General features: G+C 44.8%; 1 protein-coding gene across 12 annotated transcripts in view; it reads left to right on the top strand.

Moving 5' to 3' along the window:
* The window catches only part of Mcc (MCC regulator of WNT signaling pathway), a 474,765-nt gene that overhangs the window by 442,551 nt on the left and 8,750 nt on the right, over nt 1-23,464 (top strand). For all 12 annotated transcript variants that reach the window (XM_039096842.2, XM_039096845.2, XM_039096844.2 and 9 more), the window contains 4 exons: nt 4,448-4,682; nt 7,875-8,081; nt 10,880-10,977; nt 23,335-23,457. In XM_039096842.2, the coding sequence (XP_038952770.1) occupies nt 4,448-4,682; nt 7,875-8,081; nt 10,880-10,977; nt 23,335-23,457 (663 nt within the window). The remainder of the gene's footprint in view (nt 1-4,447; nt 4,683-7,874; nt 8,082-10,879; nt 10,978-23,334; nt 23,458-23,464) is intronic.

The raw sequence follows: 23,464 nt of genomic DNA, 5'->3' as shown, positions 1-23,464 counted from the left end.
TTAAGGAACAAATTCTTATCATCCCTTACTGCTCCCAGAGATCTTGACATTGTTTGTGGGTGTTGAGGGAAGGGCATGCCACCCTAGGTAAGACTGAAGCACTGAAGCAACTACCTCAGAGCTCAGAAGTAATGGGGTAGAATAGAATTCAAATGTATGTATCTCTCTCTCTCTCTCTCTCTCTCTCTCTCTCTCTCTCTCTCTCTCTCTCTCTCTCTCTCTCTCTCTCTCTCTGTTTTTGAGACAGAGTTTCTCTGTGTAGCCCTGGCTGGGATTCTGAGTGCTGAGTTGAACGGTGTTGGCTGCCACCACACAGCTCCATAGTATCTCTTTAGTATGGGCACAATAACTAGAGAGCCCTAGCTTTGAACTCGTTGATTTGCAATTTTTTATTTGAAACAAAAGTTAACAAGGGTACCTTAGTTATAGATGTCATAATTCCAAAACTAGCAGTCTGGACATAATATGCCCAAGTGTCACATGATGGCTGGCACATGGATGTTGGTGTTTGGTTTGGTAAATTATTTTTAAGGAAAGGAATGCCTTGTAGCTGAGTTAAGGTGTCGTGTGGGAAGACTTTATTGCTTTCAGCTGCCTGGCAGAGACACCCTGTTGTTCTTGCTTCATTGTGCAAACAGGGCTTGGGGAGCAGGCTCCACACTCCACCCTAGAGAATGCCAGATAAAGATGCTGCCTCCAGAACTGTCTTGAATTTCATTACTCCCTCACGAGGGGAACAGGAGTTTTCTGTCCCTTTGTCCCTGTTGAGTTTGTGGAGGTGAGCCCTACACTTAGGAGTCAGTGTGCCTGGTGTGCCTACCCCTAACTGTTTGCAGACAGGCCAGTGGTGAATGCCTCCAGACCTGCAGCATGTGCTCCAACATACCCCATGCTGCAGGCTATGCCCTGATCCCTTCCACAGCATGGTTCCTTAGGGGTTGCTAGAAGTAGTGCTGAGGCCTGAGAGGTGCTGGTATTTTCTTCTCATTCTTTCTAAAACATAACACACATGATGACACCTTGTTTTTATCTGTTTCTGCTTTCTCTGCTTATACCTACTCTAAGCTGCCATCACCCCCAAAATTCTTGGAGTGCCCCCTCCAGGACTTCCTCTCTGTCTCTTTCCCCTGGCCTCCTTGCACCTTTCCTCAGCATAGTCACAGACCTGAGAGGTACTGAGGACATTTAAGTCTGGCCAGGAGCTTCTCTTCTTCCAAGCACCCAAACTTATATCCATTCTAATCCTAGAGAAGATACTGTCTTCATAAACCCTTCATGAGAGGACACATCATTACCTTCTGCATACTAGAGACACACTGCACATATGCAGACATATGGCCGTTTCTCCTCTTGTGGTCAGCGACGCGGCACTTGGCCATAACTCCGCCTTGCTGGCCAAGCTTGTTGTTTGAGGTCTGTGTGTTCTGAGTTCTCAGCCTCCATTTACCTCCCTCCAGATATCCACAGGGCTCTCATTCTTGCCCCCTTTAGGTCTACTGGGTTGTAACATTATCCTATGGGTCTTTCCCTTTGCTATTTCAGATAAGATACCTATCTCCACCTTGCATTTCCCAGGTCTCTCCTTTCACTCTTCGTCATGATACATATCATACTATATAACATGCTTATCTCTGCTCTTAGAATATGAGTTCCACAAAGGTAGGGATTTTTCCAAGACCTTGAAAGGTGTCCTGCAGCAAACACCCCAACATTTCTGAAATAAATTATGAGGTTTATTGAGTGCTCATGGTGTTACTGATTTAATGGCCTTGTACCTCACATTGTTTTATTGTTACCGCAACTTTACAAAACATTTGTGTTTTCTCATGCCAAGAAACATGAGATCTATAGTGTGTAAGATGCTTGTGAGGTGAGGGTGGACATGTCAGCATGAGAGCTGCAAAGGACAAGAACCAGGGTGGTCAGTACATAGATATATATCATCTCTGTATAGATACTGCTACATGTGTGCCTTTATATACGGCGGTACCTGTTTCTGGACATACACAGACACAGGCAATCATTTGTAGGGACTTGAATATAGAGGCTGGGGGTGTCAGGACATTCAGGCCATACTGGAGCCCCCAAAGAAGAACTGTGGTTGAATCCTTTGTCTTAGATTGTCTGGAGGCAGAATCTCATCCTCTACATGTCTTCATGCACAGAAGGAAACCTATCCATCTCATGGTGACTACTCTCCTCTACCAATATTAACTGTCCAGCATCTAAAATCTACCCTCACAGTATCAGGTAGATATCTGTCTTGAAAATACCTGAATTCTGCAGCCCAACCTACATGGCATAGTAATTCCCTTTTCCAGTGTCCCAGAGGTGTTTAGACTGGTCAGGCTCATCCTGTTCACTCCACTGTCCAGGGCTATTGTTGGACCTGAACTGAGGGACAAAGCAAGACCACCCACCACCACCACACAGGCACATACATGCACACATGCACACATGCACAAGTACACACACACACACACACACACACACACACACACACACACACACACACCACGGTTCTAGTGCCCAAGAGCTTCACATCCTAAAAGTTGTTCTTGGATGTGAAGACCACCCAGTTCTCAGGATGACCTCCACTTGTGGGGACAGAAGGATGATCAGTATAGCTCCAGCCCACACCTCTCTCACCTACAAGCCTTGCTTTCTTTTTTATTCTTTTTTATTTTTTTGAAACACAGTATTACTCTCTTGCATAGGCTGGCTTTCAACTCCCAGATTCTAAGGGTCTTCCTACCTCTATCTCTTTTTTTTCTTTTTTTTCTTTTTAAAGAATTATTTATTTTATGCATATGAGTAGTACACTGTTGCTGTCTTCAGACACACCAGAAGAGGGCATCAGATCCCACCACAGATGGTTGTGAGCCACCATGTGGCCGCCGGGAATTGAACTCAGGACCTCTGGAAGAGCACTCAGTGCTCCCAACCGCTGAGCCATCTCTCCAGCCCACCACACCAGATTCTTATGGTGTATTTTAAGTCCTGCCTCTATCTCTTAAGTGGCTGAGATTTCAACCATGAGCTACTGCATCTGGCCTTATCTTTTTCAACTTATTTAAATGTAGGGACTATGCCATACATGTGTTATATGCACCAGCGATTTTGATACCCTGGAACTAAAGGTCCAGATGTTTGTAACTTTATAGTTATAGTTACAGATGGGTTTGAACCGCTGTGTGAGAACTAGGAATCAAACTCAGGTGGTTTTGAGGAGCAAGTGCTTCTAATTGCTCAGCCAGCTTTCCAGCCTTGTCTTTGTCTTTTTAGCGATGTGTCCCATGCTGAGAACTGCCCTGGCTGTGCTGGAATGTTGTACCCATTTTCCTTATTTCAGTGTCAAGTGAAGAAGCAGAAACTGTGGACCACTCCCAGATCCTGTATAGCATTTAGCTCAAAAACTTAGGAAGAGGACAGAGCTGTGGAATGGTTCTGTATCAGGCTCTTTGCCTTGCATGACTTAGCAAGGCCCTCAGTGTCTCTTCACTTGAGCTTCTGGTTTAGAATACCAAACAATGGTGTTTTGTTGAGAACTGCTTGGGCCCTGCTTGTTCTTCTGCCATCAATTCCAAAGCAGTTGTGATCAGAGTGATCTGCAGACAGAAAGGAATACAAGAGCAGAGAATCCTGTGGGCCTTATTTGGAGCCAGTAGGGACAACTTGCCACAACTGGCTCAGTTTCCTCTTCGTGGTAGCTTGTTTTCTCCAACACTGGGGCCACAACAGGTCTGTGTTTACCTGGGCACTCCTTAAGTCTTACCATGCAGCATGAGCTACCAATGGCCATTAGAGCCAGTCAGAGTCCTGGTATGGACAACAAGATTGGGCTATGGCAGTCTGGAGAGAACCACTTTCAGCATGCTATCATGTTATACATACTTGCTTTTCATTGTATTATAAGCAAGAGGACTTATCAGGGAATACATATTCCTTCTAGTATGATTCCTTCCTACTCTCACTCTTGCAGGGGCTTTGTCACTCTCTGGGGTTCCTGTGTGCTAGGACTACATATGTACACCCATAGTTATAGGTCATGAGATAGGTTCTGTAGCTCCCATTATTAAGCACATCCCCATGTCTCCTGTTATTATTAGATGTGTTCCATTTTCTTTAATCCTTTTCCTCGTTTGACCATGATCTAAAATGTTTACATTGTTTTGTCTTTTTCACTCTTCCCATCATATGCTAAACTTAATCTTACTCCACATTACAGGAAACAGTTTTGTGTACAAGTGTCTTTACTTTTAAGGGAATAATATCTCGAAATTCATTTTTAAATTCTATACCATGATCTAAAGTGTATTTTCAGTACCCATTATTTGTGTCTCTGTGTGTGTATAATTATGTGTGTTTCCCCTAAATAATGTTGAGGAGCGGAGATAGGGTCTAGTGGTGATGACTTGGAAACATGGGGTTTCTCTTTGTTCCTCAGCACAACTAGCTCTACAGCCAGCAGCTGTGACACAGAATTCACTAAAGAAGATGAACAAAGGCTGAAGGATTATATCCAGCAGCTCAAGAATGACAGAGCTGCAGTCAAGCTGACCATGCTGGAGTTGGAGAGCATCCACATTGATCCACTCAGCTATGATGTCAAGCCAAGAGGCGACAGCCAGAGGCTGGACCTGGAGAATGCCGTGCTGATGCAGGAGCTGATGGCCATGAAGGTGAGCTGAAGGTTTCATTTGTTGGGCCTACCCAGAGGGATGCCTCACAGGCCTCTGTGAGCATGGCAGTAAGGTTAAGTTAGTCATTACCTCTGTCAGGGCAATAGCCTTTGGCGAAAGGGTGGCTTTACTTTGTCTGGAAGCCCTATGGTCTGGACTTTATTGGAAAGGCAGTTGACCTGTTCTGTGGAGTATCCCAGTTTAGTATGTGCCTGTCCAGGGTTATTAAGCTAAGACCCGCAGCTTCTGTCTATCCATGATGACCCCTGATCTCAATAGTGATAAAAGTCCTTGTTGGGCTCACCCATGTTGGTAGAAGCTGGAGCATGGAGAGACCATGACAAAGCCAGCTTAGCAATTGGCAAAAGGTCTGGTTTCCTGTCTCTCCTGGCCCTTAAGAGTTATTAAGTCTGTTTTTAGAATTGGGGCCCTCCAGTAAGAGTTGCAGAACAGTTCTGGCCAATGTCCTGTCAAGATTTAGGGCTCTTCACTCAAGGGCTCAGTTACCTGCCAGCATTTCTAGAGAAAAGGAAGCCACCTCAAGTGGTTAAGTTGCTATCCCTTCATCTTAGTGTACTCTACATCTCAGCAAGCGACAGCAGAAAGGAGGATGAATAGAGCAGCCCCCTGAGTCCTCAGTCAGCTCTGGATTGGGCTCCCAGACCCTGCCCATCACTTCTCTAAGATGCTGGTGCTTGAATCTGGGCACCAGCATCTTATAGGGCAGCAGAAATAGACTTGGGAACCCAGGCATCCCTCCTTGATACTAACCCCTGTTCCCCCTACTTGGCACTTATCTATTCAACCACTCAGCTCTGAGGGTTCACATTTCTCTGAGTCCTGACTCCCTATGAACTTGGCCTTGAGTATATAATCATAGTGAGTTTGTCCTAGGCAGGTTCCTTTTGCAGCTCTTGTAGCGTATTGCATGAGCCCGTAGCTTATCCTTCTTGTATTTGATCCAAACAGCATGTCTTCTTTTATCCAGAGACTAGGCATTTCCTTTATAAAGTTTAGCTAATATGGGTGTGACAGATTTACTGCTAATCTGGCCAAGGAAAGACATGTGTGTGCGTGCTGGTGTCTCGTGTGTGTGTGTGTGTGTGTGTGTGTGTGTGTGTGTGTAATGATGCTCTAATATCCCCTTTGACATTTAACGTTAACTGTACTCATCTTAGATAATCTTTTGAAGGTGTACAAGTGATGAAAACCTGGGAGAACCTGGGTCCTCAGGACCCAGAGCAGCAATTCTCCATGCTCTGACCTGGTTTTCCTCTTGAGTGCTTTAAGAAGGCTGATAATCAGCTCCATCTCCCTTTCCCTAACATGTTCAGTGTGTGCCAACCCACACATACACTAGCCAGTGGACCATGCTGGATTCACCATTTTGTTCCAGAATGATATTTCTGGTACATGATCTTTAGTGAATACCAATCATCTCTGGATGGTCTACTTGACATTTTTATAATCCACTCCTCCTTCCGAGTGTCTTGTCTTGTTAGGAGTCTTCCTATTCCTTTATCCCTTTAGGTGTCAGCAATCCTTGGCTTTCTAGTTTTTCACATTCTTGCATTTCTGCTCCCACACATGCAGAGTCACTTTTATTGCATATCCTAACCATGCATCCCTCAGAGAGACTTGTTTCCCTCTCTGTTGAGGGTGGAATGTGTGTGTCTGCCTTGGAGAGCATGTCTTCATAGGGTCTCATAGCCCAGGACTAAGGTTATCCTACATCCTTTGTGACTCGTGGATTGCAGTGGTCAGGTATTCATTTTTGGTATGATTTTTGGCACAGGGATTCTTGTACCATGCATATACAAGATTGAGATTTTAAGAGCTTCTTATTTCTCTTCTTATCTACAACTTGAGACATGACAAGTTTCCTTGCTTTACCTCCAGACAATCAGTTTCCCAGTGTCTCATTCAGGCAGCACAAGAATCTTTGCTCACCTAGGTGGTATCAGCATGGATGTCTGCTTCACAGAGGCCATGGTTTGCTCTTGTGTGGACCTAAAAGCACAGAGGTCAGGAACTACAGAGCAGTCTGTTGCCTCGGGCCACCTATGAGTCTCAACTGCAGACCTGTGTCTGTGTTTCTGACACTTGTGTGTTCTTTCCTTTCTGTAAGCTTGCTTTTACATGTGTGTTCTGAGAGAGACCATCTCATGAGCTCGGTATGCACAGTTGCCATAACCTTTGGAATCCTCCTTCTGATAGCAATAGATGAGAAGGCTGCTTCCAGTATAGGAGCACCTTCCATTCTGGATAAGTCTGGTTGTCTTGTTAAAGAGGGTTTGGCCTATTCCTCTGAGTGGTCACTGAGCCCAGTGACTTATGCATTCTGCCTGAAAGGCAATGCATTGGTGGGTACTCTCCAACTCCTTCTTTCTTTCAGAAGATTAAACACGTTCCTTTCCATGAACTCTTTAAGCAGTGTGGTATGTTCAACTGATTTCTGACTCCTAGTCAAGGATAGCATTGCCCTATTTTGGAGTCCCATCTTACTCCACAGAAAACAATCAGTTAAGCCGTTTAGGAGATTTTCAGAAGTTATCTACTGGTGAGTTGGTTCAGCATGCACTTGGCCCTATGGTTCAATTCCCAGCACTGAGCCACTGAAAGGACCTTATCTGATGAGTAATTTCCAGTGGAGGATTGCTCCTGCTAATTTCTGAAGCAGACAAGTACTAACTGATAGGATGCTATTCTAATTAGCACTGCTCAACTGGCATGGCTCAGCTGCAAAGAGACAAGAAAATGGACAAGAAAATGGCGCCATGGAAATGAAATGGGAATTAGAAGGAGCCCAGTCAGACCTCTTTGCATTGAGATTTCCTTTACAATGCTAGGCAGATGCACCTGAGCCTCTGCATCCAGAGAACTGATTTTTACCAAGGTATTTGAGATGTGTGCATCTGAGATCCTAATAGCACCGTATAAGCTTTTCTTTACACAGAAGTAAAGTCTGCTTGCCTGTGATTTCTACCCACAATTCTGCATTCTAGTCCCCAGGATGGCAAAGCACTTGGCCTGTCAGACATGTGGAGACAGCCAGCTTGTCCCAAGTTTTGGAGTAGTGTTTAGACTATGTACCTGTGGCTTATAGTCAGGTGGTCTGCACTCATTCGGCATGGCAGTCTTTTGGGCATACAGGGCAAAGCTGTCATTGGCTGTGTGTGCTTTGGGCCACAGGAGGAGATGGCTGAGCTGAAAGCCCAGCTCTATCTGCTGGAGAAAGAGAAGAAAGCCCTGGAGCTGAAGCTGAGCACGAGGGAAGCACAGGAGCAGGCCTATCTGGTGCACATCGAGCACCTCAAGTCTGAAGTGGAGGAACAGAAGGAGCAACGGATGCGGTCCCTGAGCTCCACAAGCAGCAGCGGCAAAGAGAAGCCTGGCAAGGTAGGGACAGGATGGCACGGGGACACCCTCAGTGCAGGCATTACCCCCTCCTCTACCTTGCCAATACGCTGTTGCCTCAGTTTCCTTGCTGTTTATATAGGCATAAGAGCTCATAAGAAACCAAATCCACCTTAAGAGGCAACATCTCCCATTGTATCCAGGCTCAAACATTTCCACACATCACAGTCTAATCAGAGGAGCAGTCTGTGCAGTTGTCTCACCCAGCAACTATGTGTTCTCCACATCGATCACTGGGCAGAGAACTGTTCCTTCTGCATTAGTCCCCTGTGTTTATCTCCCTTAGATCTCATGTCTCTGAGCAAGCAATACTAGTCTGCATTTATATGAGGAAAATATGGTTCCACAGAAGTAAGGGGTCTTGTTAATAAAAACGGCAGCATGGGGCTTAAACCACACCTGGCCTACAGGCTACTTCTGGTATCCCCCACCATCGCTACTCTCAGTGCCTCAGTAAGTAGGAACAGAAGGTGGAAGGGAAGCCTTCAATTACGAAGTGTACAGAGATAGGGCTTCTAGTGACAGTGATCATAAACCCGTACTTGAATAAATCCCTCTTTCCATGCCTCAGGGGCCTTTTCTAGAATCCAAGCTCTTCCTGTCATTTTGTATTTCCCTTCCACACATATGCATTGGAAAGATAGAAAACAAGAAGCTTTTAAGCCTAATACATTCTATCCCTCAGTCACTTGGGGAACTGCATGTTCAGCATATCACATTTAATATTCCTACTATGCAAGCTCCCCCTGACACCAGTGTGCTCAGATTCAGGATTTGCAAGCATATGCTGACTGGCTGATCATGTGAACAGCATCTCACAGTGCAACTGTAGGTATTGCAGGGTGTCTCCAGGAAAGTTGTGCACTTAGGAAGGAAGGGAGAATGCCACTGCTGTGTGGTATGAACTGTTGCTTCCTATGTAGCTAAGAAATCTGAAGCATGTTGCACCACCAGCCTCAGTGTCTGCTTCCCCACCTTGCTTTGCAGATAGATCCATGACGCTCACAGTCTGGCTCTCTGCTAAGCCAGGTGTCCTGAGACCCTAACGCACCCCCATCCATCCAACCAGAGCATATGCCAGGACCAAGGTGAACTGCTATAGGCTAGGAATTTATGCTGGGGGGCAGGATGGGGCTGCTGATGGACAAAGGTGTTCACAGTGCAGTTACAGGATGCCCTAAATGCACGTTTCAGCTTCCAGTGCCAATGTGAGGCCACAGTCACGGCATATAGATTGGGAGGTTGAGGACAGATTCTCTGAAGAAATGAGGATGGAATGGGTGCTAGAACAGAGGTCTGCAAGCCTTCCAGCAAGGTGAGGCTCTAAGACTCAGAGGAAAATGAATCAATATGTTAGCAAGAAGGCTCAACTCGCAGTCTTATCCCAGTCACAGTGGGGAATCAGGAATGGGCTTTGATGGGGCAGGAGTAGAGTTGACATGGCTCAAGATCTGAAAGATGCTATGCCAAGGGCAGTAGCACTCTGGCAGGGGCCATGTGCTGGTCTTTCATGTGATCATATCCAGGGTTTAAGAAGATGGTGCTCTCTCTTCTGTATACCTTCAGAATCTTTGCCTGGCCTTTTAAGCTTGTTGGTCAGTTTGGGACACAGCCCTTGACAGAGTACCCAGTGTCTGTCCGTGTATGTTCTTAGGGTGTGGCAGAAGGGACTCAGCAGGTTCTTGCCAAAGGCCCATGAACTGAACGTTCCCTCACAGCTCTCTGTGTTTATTTTGACTGAGAAGCACTGTGCCCTGTGGGGTGGCTTCAACACAGAGGCCTTTCTCTGACAGGAAAGGCCAGCTGGCTTTTGAAAACATCTCCATAAGAAGGTAATTCATAAAGGTGCCCTGTGGTTCCGGTTTGTGCCTCTGTTGACTACTTCAGTAAAGTCTTCCATCTAGGTGTACTTGTGGGAGGTAAGACCACCAGTCTAGGGAAGGGAGCCACCACGCTTTTGGTGAGCAGGGCTGAGAGAATATTCTTAGGTGTTTGTCCATTAAACCATCTCTACCAGAGATGAGTTTAATGAGTTCTTGGAACTACCCAAATGGTTCCTAGTTCCGACCCACACTGCATTAGGTTCTCTGCAGTTCTTGTCTGCATCTATCAAATATTATCACTTAAGTTCACAAGAGGCACTGCGGGTGATGTGGGAAGCCCTGTCTTTAAAGGTCTACAAAATGCTGGCCAGCTAGTGGTTATACATACCTTTAGTGGCAGCACTCAGGAGCCGGAGGGGAGGGTAAGCTTGTTTTCCTCTTCCTTGCCTGAGTTTTATGAATGATTACATGGGACATAATGAAGCTCCCCCAGCTAGAGATGGTGAGTTTTCTCTGAAAAGAGTGGTATCTGTCATCAAGGACATGTATTTGACTTCTAAAGAGACTCACCTGGAGCCAGAGGGCTGGGCTTTGAGGTTTGGATCCGTTAGCTTCTAGCTGGTAGCTGGGCAGAGTAACCCCAGTAACTTGGTTTCTTCTGTGATGAATGAGGACAGCAGAAGATAGCACATCTGCCTATGAGTGTCCTTCCTAGTGATGAGGGGAGTAGTTGTGGCAGGCTTAGACCAGTGCCACTGCAGTAAGGGGCTTCCTTATTTGGGGCAACACATGAAAGTAATGAAATATCTGGGAATAGATGAGATGATCAGATTTGCCCCCTAGCTTTCAATCAGCTGGACCGAGGCACTGCTGTCATGTGCCCCACAGCCGAGATGAACACTGAAGTGCCCTGGGTTCTGGCTCACATCTGACAATGAATATGCCTGTCCTCCTCAGGAGAGTGCTGATGCTGCCTCCCCAGCTTTGTCACTGGCTGAACTAAGGACTAACAGTGACAGTGAGCTGGCCACTGAGTTTGCCAACGCCATCCGACGGTAAGTAATCCTCACATCCTTGTGTTGTTCCTTTAAGCCGCAAAGGATTTTTGGTACTCTCACAGCTGCTCATTCCAGCTCTTCTAGGATCCCATGGGTCTGCCTGGATAGAAGATGGCTGGCTCTATGTGTTTTACTTGTGCCCCAACCTTGCAGGCTAGAAATGGATGACTCTGGTATTCTGAAAAGGGAGTGCTGGGTGTTGGCATATGTGCAGTCATTCCATTTGCAAAGTAAGAAAATCTCTTTCCTGGTTTACACGCTGTCACATTGGCTGGATCCTTCCAGATTCCGTAAATGGTGGTAAGGAAAACAGGTACCCTGCCTGGAAGACATCTTCAGTGGTACTCTCTTCTGCAGCATCAGTAGCGCTTGCCAATGGGAGCCCTCAGATCTTTACTCAGTTCTTGGGCATTTTCCAGCAATATCTCAGATTGTCTTCTCCCACATTCTACTTCATCCTTTCCAAAGAGAAAGAGATGCCAATTCATTTAGAACTGTCTTCCACACCCTAACTACCCACGCTTTCTATCACTTCCGTGCCCCTTAGTTGCTTTGGAGTCCTGAGGAAGTAACTGTACATTTTCTAATACATGAATTTAATTTTCCACGTGTGTGTGTTTAATTGACGCAGGGTAGTCACAAGGTGTTGTGAAATACAGTGTAGCATTTCATAACCTATCAGATAGGTTTTGCAGCTCACTTACTCTTTGGTTGTGGCTACTGGGTGGTCCAGCTCATATTTGTTTATTTATTTTGGTGCTGAAATCATCCTTTTAAACAAAGTGACATCCTCTTGCATTTTGGTGGGAATACTTATTGGATTTAATTCTTCACCTTCGTCTTGTCCCTAGCTGCCTGTTCCTTGAACTACTATTTGTTGTTTTACTAAGCATCATGGTCTGACTGTGGGTGGTGCCCTATCTCCCTTTGAGCATGCCTCCCCAGGGTTCTCTGAGATGCTATCTATCAAGTGTGTCAGTTCATCCACTGGGCTGTTTGCTCCTCCTGGCTGACAGTCACTGAGTCTGCCTATCTGACCCCAGCTTCTGGCCCTGTCTTGTTGAGACAGCTGGTGCTTTGATTGGGATCCCTCTTACTCTCCTTCCGGGGGCTCTGATATGCATCCTCAATTAAAGTTCCCTCTCTTAGGAAGAAGAAAACTGTCTGCTTTTCACTTTTCTTGGTTTCTGGTACTCAGGAACATTAGTTGCTTTCCCAAAAGCTTATGGAGTTTTACAGAACACTTTCTCCATTGACAGTGTACTCTCTGCTAACTTGATCCCACCGTGATCCCTGGTGTATTTTATACTGGTGGATCCGAAGTGGGCCTTATGGGGCCTTTTCTACCTTCCTAGTTTGCTCAAATCACCCAGTCCTTCTATTCAAGTTGGAATGGCCATGTGTTTCTTTCCAAGTACCTCTTGGGATGATGCTTCATTGTGATTGCTCAGTCTGGGGCAGGAAACGGGCACTGCAGAAGAATGTCTGAACAGAGCACTGTAACTTCTTTATGCCAAAGACGAGGATGAAAATCCCCTCTCCAGTTGGGGGAGGTCATTTGGATATTGTATCCGTAAAGTGAACTCCTACATTTTTCAAATTCCCAAAGCCCCAGAGGCTTTTGCTGGCACAAATAGGATTCCCGTTGTGCTGACTAAACATAACAAGATTGCATTTATCCCCTGTCATGATGGATTTCCAATAAGCAGCCCTAAGTCCGTTAGCATGGATTTCTAATCAAGAGCCAGATATATGGAGCCAAGAAAGAACTAGGGGAGCCTGAGGAAAAAGGAAAATAATGTAATTATATGGCAAATATAGCTTCAGAATGGGAATCATTGCACGAGGAAGCATAACCCAGACAGACACTCCAAGACTGAGGTTAGGGGATGTTTCTAATTTTAAAGCTGGAGTGAAAACAGACACCTTTTCTGAAGGTATCCATGCTGTCATTGACAGGTTAAGGTCAGGTGGGATGTTACCTGTGTTTTCAGAAGTTCTCTTCTTCTGGAGCAGAGCACTGTGGGCCAGGCTTCCTGCTGATCAGAAAAGTGTGGGTAGGAGTGGAGGGAAGAGCCAGGTCCCTTCCTGAGGAGAGCCACCCATTCTGAGGCAGACACTGCAACAGCAGCACCCCTGTCTATGTAACTGCCTTCACCCTTGAGCCCCTTGGCATGTCTCTATTCTTCTTTGGGGGTACAAAACCAGAACTCAGTATAGTCCCACTTTCTGTCTGGTTTTGTGCTATTTCCATGATCACCTGTTGTGCTGTATTGCCTCTAGTATGGCCCTGAAGGCCCCCTCTGGAAGACTGGGTTTCCAGTCATTTACAGGACATGTTTTCTAACCTGGGTCACCTAAATTTTACTATGAACTATGAACACGTCTCTGTCTGAAATCCATCTCTTACTAGGACCCAGCAGGACTTGTAAAATTTGGCAGAGTGAACTTTCAAAGCAAAGTGAATTGGGAAATGGCAGCCACAAGAAGGGAGTTATCAGAGATGCCTCTTCTCTGTGTGCAGATGTTGATTTCTGTGTGCAGATGTGGTTTTCTGTGTAGGCTGTCCTCCAGTCCTCAGCAAAGCAGGGTGGAGTTGGCTGCTTCATCTCCATCATAGTCAAGGGTGCAGGAGCAGGTGCACCGTAAGACTGGGGGCAGGACTGGATCAGCAAAACTGAGAGATCTCCAAGGTCACCCAGTAAGACTGCGGAAATGTTCTATGTCTTTGTGTGAGAGCCTCACTGCATACAAAACGGCAGAGTCAGGTTGGTACCAAGAAGTGAGCTGAACCCACGTCTGCATTTCATTCCAAGGACTCTACCTCCACAGTATGTACCAACCTGGGAAGATGGGACCCTTTTAACCCCAATGATCATATATCTGCCTGCCAATCCCAGGGGCAAGTTATGTGCTGTTGAGGATCAGACCTGGGAAGTGGCACTGTATGCTGATGAGGCCACGATGATTCAAAGGAAGGAAGCTGTTCTTTCTCCATATCAGGAAGCAGGGAATAACACACACACACACACACACACACACACACACACACATAAACACACATACACACACATACATACACACATACACATAGACATACACACACATACATACATACACACACATACACGTAGACATACACACATACATACATACACACACACACACACACACACATACACACATATACATACACACATCATCATGGCCTCTCATGACTGTACTGCCAGCAGCTGAAGGCAGAGTTTGAGAATAAGTCCTGCTCTCAGACAGCTGAATACTTCCATATTGACACAAACATTCACAGTTAACCAACCAATCACAATCCAGAATCTCAACTTGGAAGTCACAGTGCATTGTCTTTCCTTAGAGTCTCTTCCATCCTTTTCCACATGCTTTGCTTCCTCACCAGTTGAGCAAGTGCTCAAAACTCAGTGTCCAGCCATTTGTCACCTGCATCTGGTGTCCTGTCACCAAAATACCTTAATGTCCATTTCTGGTGAGAGTGCACTGGAGTGCTCCATCACCAAGTAGGGTGATGAGTCTCAGCAGCTGAGGTCGTCTCTAGAACTCAAGTAAATTCTTCTCTCTTGTTTCAAGTGCTTCTCAATCCAGTTTATAATCCAGCCATTCCAGGGAACTTCTCCTTCTGAGCTCAGACCCCACTCCCCTTCCTCATCTTCTTCCTTCAGAATATTTAACTCCAGAAACTTATGTCATCAGTCATCACCCAGTATATATCTGAGCCCCCATTGGTACTAAGTACCCATCAGTGTCCTTTGGGGCACTTGGCTGCTGATAAGACTTAAATTTTGGTGTCAGAGTTGCAAAATCAACGTATTTATGGAATCTCGGCCACGAGGGAGAACAAGATTACCATTTGTCTCAGGAGCTATACATGAATACGATGAAGAGAAAAGTGGTCAATTTGAGTGCAAAGCTTTTCAGCAGCGGCAGAATTTTCACCATTTTGTTAGTAGAACCATTACTTCAAAAGATGCATTTTAAAAAATATACACTTGCTGATTCTTCACATTCGGCTGATTTATTGTAGCAATCAAGCACTGGAGTGGTACTGAAATATTCCATAAACGCACCACGGATCTGCAAGATGTTAATGAAATACAGAGTGGGCATGTGGATCACTGAATTGAAATTGCCAAGGGTGTCCAGAGGGGAGGTAAAGACTGAGCTCCACTCAAGGGGTTGAAGTAGGTGCTGCTTGAGTAATTGATATTTCCTTTGTCACTATCTAGTGTTTCAAAAGCCTGGAGTGGCAGCCTCACCTGGAATTGCAGAAAGGCAGTGAGGAGCACCCTACTTCATGACAGTCATAGACAAGGGAGCAGTGTGTTAAATTCATTTCTTGGACACTAAAATCTCGTTCCTTGGGAAATCTGGGCAAAAGCACTAGCAACTATTTTTCACTGCAACTTCTGCAGCTCCAGCTACGCTCAGACAGAACAGCCATAGAACATCATTATCTGGGGACACTTAATCCTGGCTTTGCAGGCCTGTGATCATAACCAGACCCCTTGCTCATTGCACATTCTACCTATCCCCTTCATGAGTCACAAGATGCTTCAGCAAGATACATAAGCAGCCAGGCTCTACTGATGTGTGAATGCCAGCCAGCTGGCTGTAGGAAAGCGTCCTCACTGTGCCTCGGATTAGTCATGTGTATAGCAAACACAACAGTAATGCTGATCTCAAAGGTGCTGTGAGAACTCATTTTATCCTGGAAGAGGACTCAGAGACAGCAGTTCTCTGTTGCCAGGGTAGTCTAAATAGAAGCAGTTAAGATTATAACAATGGTGGGCATGAAGGAGAAAAAGAGCAAAGGAATCTAGTCTAGCCACAGTACGTCTAGCTGGCAGTGAGTAAGGGGAAGGAAATGACAAAGTACTGTGGGATCCTAAACTTGGGCTATTTGTCCAGTGTTTATGGTGGCTGAGAGGTAATATTTAAGCTGAAGGAAGACTGGAGAGTTGGCAGGATGTCTCAGAGTGGAGCCTTGAAAATGGAGATGAGCCCACACCCATCCTTCCAAGTAGCAGAAGAAAGCACCAGACTGGCTGTTGTATGAAAGTCAGATCAGGGAGTGCTGTTGGTCTGTATACTGGAGGCTATCAGTAGAGATCTCTGACCTGGTCCAGTGGGAAGGTTTGGGCAAAGGGGAAAGGCACCATGAGCTAGGGCGTGGAGGGGGAGGTGCCTCCACTGCCACTGCTGCTGCCACCACTTTAGGTGGTAAAAGCTTCAGGAGAACATTCTCTTCCTAGGCAGTATTACAGCCCTTGTGACAGATGCTCTCAAATGATGGAGTAATTCACGCACACCTTTATTCCTTCTGGATAGGATCTTATATATACCATTTTGGTTTGGGGTGGGCTGGATCTGATAGCAGGTGCTTCCTATTGGCTTGGCCTGATGAGGGGCTTAAGGGCACTGCCTGTACATGATTGATGGCCACAATTCTTTCTCTGGGGTGCTGTGGCTACATGATAGGGGTCTAGTTTCAGGAGCAGGCAAAGCTCCTACTGTCCTAGGGTCCCTGGGGCTTCAAGCCTTAGCGCAATCTTACCAGGCTTCCTCTTACAGTCTACTGCCCCACAGGGTGCCAAGGAAGAAGGAGAGAAGGTGAGCAGCAGGCTGCCATGCTTAGCATGGAGTAAAAGGATAGACCCAGTGGTGGTGGTGGTGGGAGAAGTATCGTCAAGTCAAGACTTGGGAGGGAGTTTGATAATGAATGTAGGTAGATGATAGAAGGCAGGGTCTGCCTACGGCTCCACACATGGTAAATAATGGTGTTGCCATTTGCCAACATGAGAAGTGTGATTCTGTATAGAATTTGAAACGTTCTCCTCTGGAAATTAAACTAATGATGGTTGCTAAGTGGGAGGTGTCCAATGGACAAGCCCAGAAATCTGAGGAAAGGCCTGGAGACAAAGATTTTGCCAGATGTAGGAAAATGAAGAACAAACTTAAAGGGTAAGAGATAAAAATCTTGTCTGAGCCAAAGTTCTAAGTAATCATCAATGTTCAGAAATAAAGTTTAAAGGAAAGACAGTACCAAAAAGAAAAAGAAAAAAAGAGTGGGACCCTGGAGTGTTGCATTGACCAACAGCCATGATACAATGAGTGTATGTGGCCTTGCAGGCCATTTTTATGGAGTGGAGTGCTGACTGGGAAAGTGAGTAAAACAGGACTTATATGGGCAGGTAATCCCCCAGGAATCCCAGCGACTGCTACTCCCTGCTGTTTAGTCAACATTCAGCTTTTGTGAATGGCTAAGGCCATGCAGTCCCTCCTCAGGATTGGATACTGACTCACCCCAGAGACTGACTTGAATCATAAATCACCACTACTGGCCATCTTAAAGGATGTTCAGGTCTCCTGCTTGTACACAGAGCTGTGATTCTGGTAGCCAGTCTGTGGGCAAGGCTTGCCTCAGAGGATTGTTTTCCAGTCCCTCCTCCTCCATCTTATAGGCTGGCTGACTTGGCTTTCCTTAGTGCCCTGATGCTCCCACCTCTTAAACCCTTTGTGGGTGCTCTGCTGCTTAGAACTGTGACAACACACACCAAGCCCAACCGCCTTCAATGACTATCAATAGTCTGGTTTTTGGTGAAGGCTAAATACTGGAGTGGGGAGACCTATAAATGAAACCTAGACAGGATGTCAGTCTTTGTGTCCTATTCCATAAATAGTTTTTCTGTTTTTAATTGATGGTACGAGTACCCAGACCACAGTGCACAAAATAGCAAGGAAGGGACTATCCAATTCCAGGCAATCCCCAGAACACTGTGAATGCATTCCTACTGAGGGGCAATTTAGTTTTAATTTTCCGCATGTGTGAAGCCTAAGAAATTGCTTGCATTGGCATGCTGTTTTACATACAGAAACCATATACATGGTTTCTTCCTTTTCTGAAGATCAAGAACATCTAGTTAGAAACTAGAATGAACAGGACATTAATAGTTGAGATTTCGAAGTGACTGAGGTAGGTGATCTGATTCTCAGAGTTCCAGGTCATCCTGTGAGTGAGAAAGCAGCCTGAGAAGTTTTTTTAATCTTTGTGAAGCTCAGGCCAGGCCCAGATTCATGACTTTGACCCAGAAAGGAATTTCAGGACAGCAGAGTTTGAAATTCTATGAAATACATTTCAAGCATAAAGGTTAGTTCTCCCAACTATAAATGCACCCAGAAAGACATAGCCAAGTTTGGTATTGTCTCACCAAGGCAGAAGATCAGAAAACTAGACATACCCAGTTGTGGGTCCAAGCACTTCAGGGGAGAATCACAATTTTCTCAGTGTTAACCATGCCTGCCATCTTGGTTCCTCTCAAGTTGCTCTACTGCCATTTCTTCTTTCTTTCTTTCTTTCTTTCTTTCTTTCTTTCTTTCTTTCTTTCTTTCTTCCTTCCTTCCTTCCTTTCTCTCTCTCTCTTTCTTTCTTTCTTCCTTTCTTTCTCTTTCTTTCTCTTTCCTTCTCTTTCTTTCTCTCTTTCCTCCTCTTTGTTTCTCTCTTTCTTTCTTTTTTTTGTGAATTTTTATATTAGAATATACAAGGCAATAGATTTTATTGCAGCTTCTTTACACATGTGACATTATGCTTTGTCCTCATTGTTACCCTCCCCCTCTGCCCTCCCCTGTGTCCCTGCTCTCCTGCCAACTGGTTTCCTTCCTCCCATAGTTAGTCCCCATTCCTTTTTTTTTTTAAAGTATGAGTGGTGTGTATGGTCTGTGCACACATCAGGATGTGGGTGTGGGTGTGGGTGTGTGCATACAAGTGGCGGTCAGTGTGAGATGTCCGGTGTCTTCCTCTACCTCTCTCCATCTTATTTACCTGAGATAGGGCCTCTCACTGTCCCTGCAGCCTGCTGTTTTGGTTAGGCTGTCTGATCACTGAACTCTAGAGCCTCTCCTCTGTCTTCTCCCAGATGTTGAGGTTACAAGCATGTAGAGTTTATGCTTATCTTTTCATGGGGCTGCTGGAGTTCCTCATGCTTACAAGCAAGTGTGTGTATCTACTGAGCCATCTCACCAGCCTTTTGCCTTCTTTTTTTTCCCATTAATTATTTATTCACTTTACAATCCAACCATAGCCCCTTCTCTTCTTCCAGTCCCCAGTCACATGACCCTTCCCTTTTCCCCCTCTCCCCCTCTCCTACACCTCTAGAAAGAGGGAAGTCCCTTCTCTGTATCAATCTACCCTGGTACTTTGAGTCATTGCAGGTACATCCTCTCCCACTGAGATCTGATAAAGCAGCTCAGTTAGCAGAGAAGGATCCACAGGCAGGAAACAGTCAGGGTAAGCCCCACTCCAGTTATTAGGGCCCCATAGAAAGGCCAGTCTGCACATCTGCTATGTATATGTGGGGGCCTAAGTCCAGCCCTTGTATGCTCTTTGCTTGGTGGTTTAGTCTCTGAGAGTCTCCAAGGGTCCAGGTTAGTTGACTCTGTTGGTCTTCTTGTGGAGTCCCCAGCCCCTCTGGGTTATACAAACTTTCCCCCAACTATTCCACAAGACTTCCTCAGCTCCTTCTAATATTTGGCTGTGGTTCTCTGCATCTGTTTCAGTTAGCTCTTGGGTGAAATCTCTCAGTGGGCTTCTGATTGTAACAGAGTATCTTTAACAGTGTCAGGGATTGGTTCTTGCCTGTGAGTTGGGCCTCAAGTTGGCCCAGTCAATGGTTGAACATTCCCACAGTCTCTACTTCATCTTTGTCCCTGTAGGGGACTTCTCATAGGCAGGACAAATTTTGGGTTGAAGGTTTTGTAGGTGGGTTGGTAATCTTATCCCTTCATTAGTAGCCCTGCCTGGTTTTACGAGGTGGTCTTTTCAGGCTCCATATTCCAGACTGCGACTGCTTGGAGTCTCAGCTAAAGTCTCCAGCATAAGTAAGCTGGAGGCACCTCTATTGACTGTCTCTGGAATGTTCTAGAGATACTCCCTCCTGACCCTCCTCTCCCAACATCTGATTCCCCTTCTTCTTCTCCCCATCCCCTCTCCCACTCAGTTCCCTCCCCTCATCCACCTCTGATGACAATTTTATTCACCCTTCTGCATGAGATTCAAGCATTCTCCCTTGGTTCCTCCTTATTAGCTTCTTTGGATCTGTGGTTTGTATCATGGATATGATGTACTTTATGACTAATATCCACTTATAAGTGAGTACATACCATGCATGTCCTTTTGGGTACGGAGTGCCTCACTCAGAATGATATTTTCTAGTTCCATTCATTTCCCTGCCAATGTCATGATGTCCTTGTTTTTAACAGCCAAGTCATATTCCATTGTATAAATAACCCACATTAAAAATAATTCATTCTTTGTTTGGGGGGGAACATCTGGGTTGTTTCCAGTTTCTGGCTATTACAAATAAACCTGTTATGAACATAGCAGAACAAGTGTCCTTGTGGTACAGAACATCTTTTGGGTATTTGCCTAGGAGTGGTATATCTGGGTCTTAAGTGTAGAACTATTCCCAAATTTTTAAGAAACCACCAAATTGATTTCCAGAGTGGTTGTACAAGTTTGCACTCCTACCAGCATGAAGAAGTGTTCCTTTCCCCACATCCTCGCCAGTATGTGAAATCACTTGAGTTTTTTATCTTATTCTGACAGGTGTAAGAATGGAATCTCAGATTCTCTTCAATTTGCATTTCCCTGATGACTAAGAATGTTGAATATTTCTTTGTGTTTCTCAGCCATTCAAGATTCCTGTTAAGAATTCTGTTTAGCTCTGTACCCCATATTTTAATTAGGTTATTTGGTTTGTTGGTGTCTAACTTCTTGAGTTCATTTTGGATATTAACCTTCTCACATGAACGGTTGATCAGGATCTTTCCCCAAACTGTAGGCTCTCATTTTGTCCTATTGATAGTGTCCTTTGTCTTACATAAGAAGCGAAGCTTTTCTCTTTCACAAGGTTCTGGGTTTTTTTTTTCTTTGTCCCTCTTCCATTTTTCTTTTTTGATAAATGAGATTGCAGAGCAACTCCAGATACTTTAGATTACACTCAGATCAGGTGAAACAAAGCGCCTGCACAAGGGCTTAGTAAACATGCTTTCCGTGTTTTGGGGGCTTAGAGGTTTTTTGAGTTTGTGGCTGGAATAGGAGAGAAGCTTCAAGCAGTTAAGTGTGCTAAATTCTTGATGCCTTGTCCACAGAAGGCTTCCACCAGAAGCCACTGGGTGAGGGGTCCCTTTCCCTCTATAATTCTCTATCTATCATTATCTAAGTTAAAAAGTCATACACGCCATTTAAAATTTCCTAGATTCTACATTAAAATGCAAAATGTAAAATTAATTTTAATAGCATAGATTGTAGATCAGGTTAAATACTTGCCCAAGGTTCAATTCCTAACATTGTTTTCTTAAATATGACTGAATATCACTATTATATGTACCTCAATATAACAATATTTTGGCATGTTATGGGGGTTTTCAAAATTTAGATATTTTAGTTTATCATTATTGCAGTTTCAAACTGAATTATTCATTTTATACTTATATGGCATCTCTTGACTTCTGCACTAAAAATATATATAATGCTACTTCGGTGTTCAGTTGTTGGGGTTCTGACAACTAATTTTCAACCTGATTTTTACTGTCCCCCTCAAAATAGCCAAATGAACCCAAGTTCAAGATGTAGACTCCTTTTTTGCATCCTCAAATAAGTGAAGTGGCATAGTTTTCCTGGTGTCTGCACTTCCTTTCCCTTGGGTAGATATGTAAGTAGTCCTAGGGGTTGCTTCTGAGCTCCCAGAGCTGATAATGTTCCATATCACCTCAGGTTGGGGATGAGCAGGTCTGAGAGCTTCTTTGCCTGGGAGGTGGGGAGGTCTATGAGGACCCAGGTGTCAGGGAAGAAAGCCCTTTGTGGGCAGCAGGTAGAAAAAAATGGAGGCGGTGGTGACAGATTCTCTGTCAAAAGTTTTTGTTATTAATTTGAGCTGATGATTATAGTTTTAGTTTTCTTCATGAGTTCTTTTTCCCCTTTTGTACAACTAACTTTATGACCTCTGTATTCACACAACACATGTATACACAGGTGCAATAACATGTTTATAGGAAAAGAAATAAAAAAAAACTATTAACAAAACGTAAACAAGTAACTTCTCAGCTGAAGTGGAATGAGTAGAGGAGCGCCCCTCATGCTTTCTGAATCTTGCATCAGCTGGAGGGTGGCTGCTTGAATGGCTTGGGGACAGAGGGAGGCCCTCTTTTCTAGGGAATGCTACTACTCCATGATCCCAGTGGGAGACATAGGTAAACCAGATTTCCTAGACACTGGTAGTGCTCAGAATAATCAGATTCCCCAGCGAGGGAGAGAGACGTAACCTCATTCCCACCTGCCCTGTGGCCAGCTGCCTTATAGCTAAGACCAGCGGAAGGACACAGTGAAGAATGAAGCCATACATCACAGGCTGGTTGGCTTTCTCCTTTACAACTTACTTGCGGGGAGGTTGTAAATACTTCCTCCTTTATCCATCAGTCTGGAGAGGTCAAACTGCCTAGATAGCTGAAATGTAAAAGATTAGATACTAGAGAAATCAAGAAAGGAAAATGTGGGTCAGAGTCACATGTGTGCCTTGGAATAGACTCTCCCATCCTGAGGTCACAATGGGTACAGCCATCTGAGTTTCTGTACCCCAATCTCTCTTTCCAAGCATCCTAAGCATCTCTGAAACCATTTAGTGGTCCAAGAACAGAAAACCCTGTGTAGCCTGGGTTTTCTCACATAATAATACAAAAATCAAATAGCCAAGCCTTTTCCTAATGCTTTAACCATTGATGAATCTATGGTAAGTTTTCTAGTATATCACCACAATAAATCCTATTCCTAACTGTTTTCATAAAAAAAAATATTCTCTATGTCCATGTCATCACATGCTGATCTGAATTTAGGCAGATTTTTTTCTTCTGCAGGCATTCCAATAGAATAGATATCGATTGATTCAAACATTCCCCCTGGTCTTTGTGTGCATGCCACAATGTGCTGTGCTGTGGTGGTCAGAAGACAAACTTAAGAGTGAATTCTTTACTTCCACTGTGTTGATTCTCAAAGTTGAACTTAGGCTAGCAGGCTTGGTTTGATAGCAAATGCATTTACCCACTGATCTAACATGCCAGTCCATCTATCCTTGATTATTGTAACAAAAGGTGAAGTGATTCCAAATTAATGAATGTACCTTTGTTAGAAATGTTTGCTCAGCCCAAGGGACACATGCTCCTAAACCCACCACTATCTTAACTTTCTGTGCTCTGCACCACTGACCCTTGGCCAGCTACGTTTGCCTCCTTCCCACCTCCTGATGGTTGTTGCTGTCTCTCTCTTTGGTACAGGGAAAAGAAGCTGAAGGCTAGAGTTCAAGAGCTGGTCAGCGCCTTGGAAAGACTCACCAAAAGCAGTGAAATCAGACACCAGCAGTCGGCAGAGTTTGTTAATGACCTGAAACGGGCCAACAGGTAAAAG

This window comes from Rattus norvegicus, chromosome 18 (genome assembly GCF_036323735.1).
Source record: "Rattus norvegicus strain BN/NHsdMcwi chromosome 18, GRCr8, whole genome shotgun sequence".
NCBI classification, from domain to species: domain Eukaryota; kingdom Metazoa; phylum Chordata; class Mammalia; order Rodentia; family Muridae; genus Rattus; species Rattus norvegicus.
Note: the sequence above shows the minus strand (reverse complement) of the source record. Positions and strands in the feature narration are given on the sequence as shown.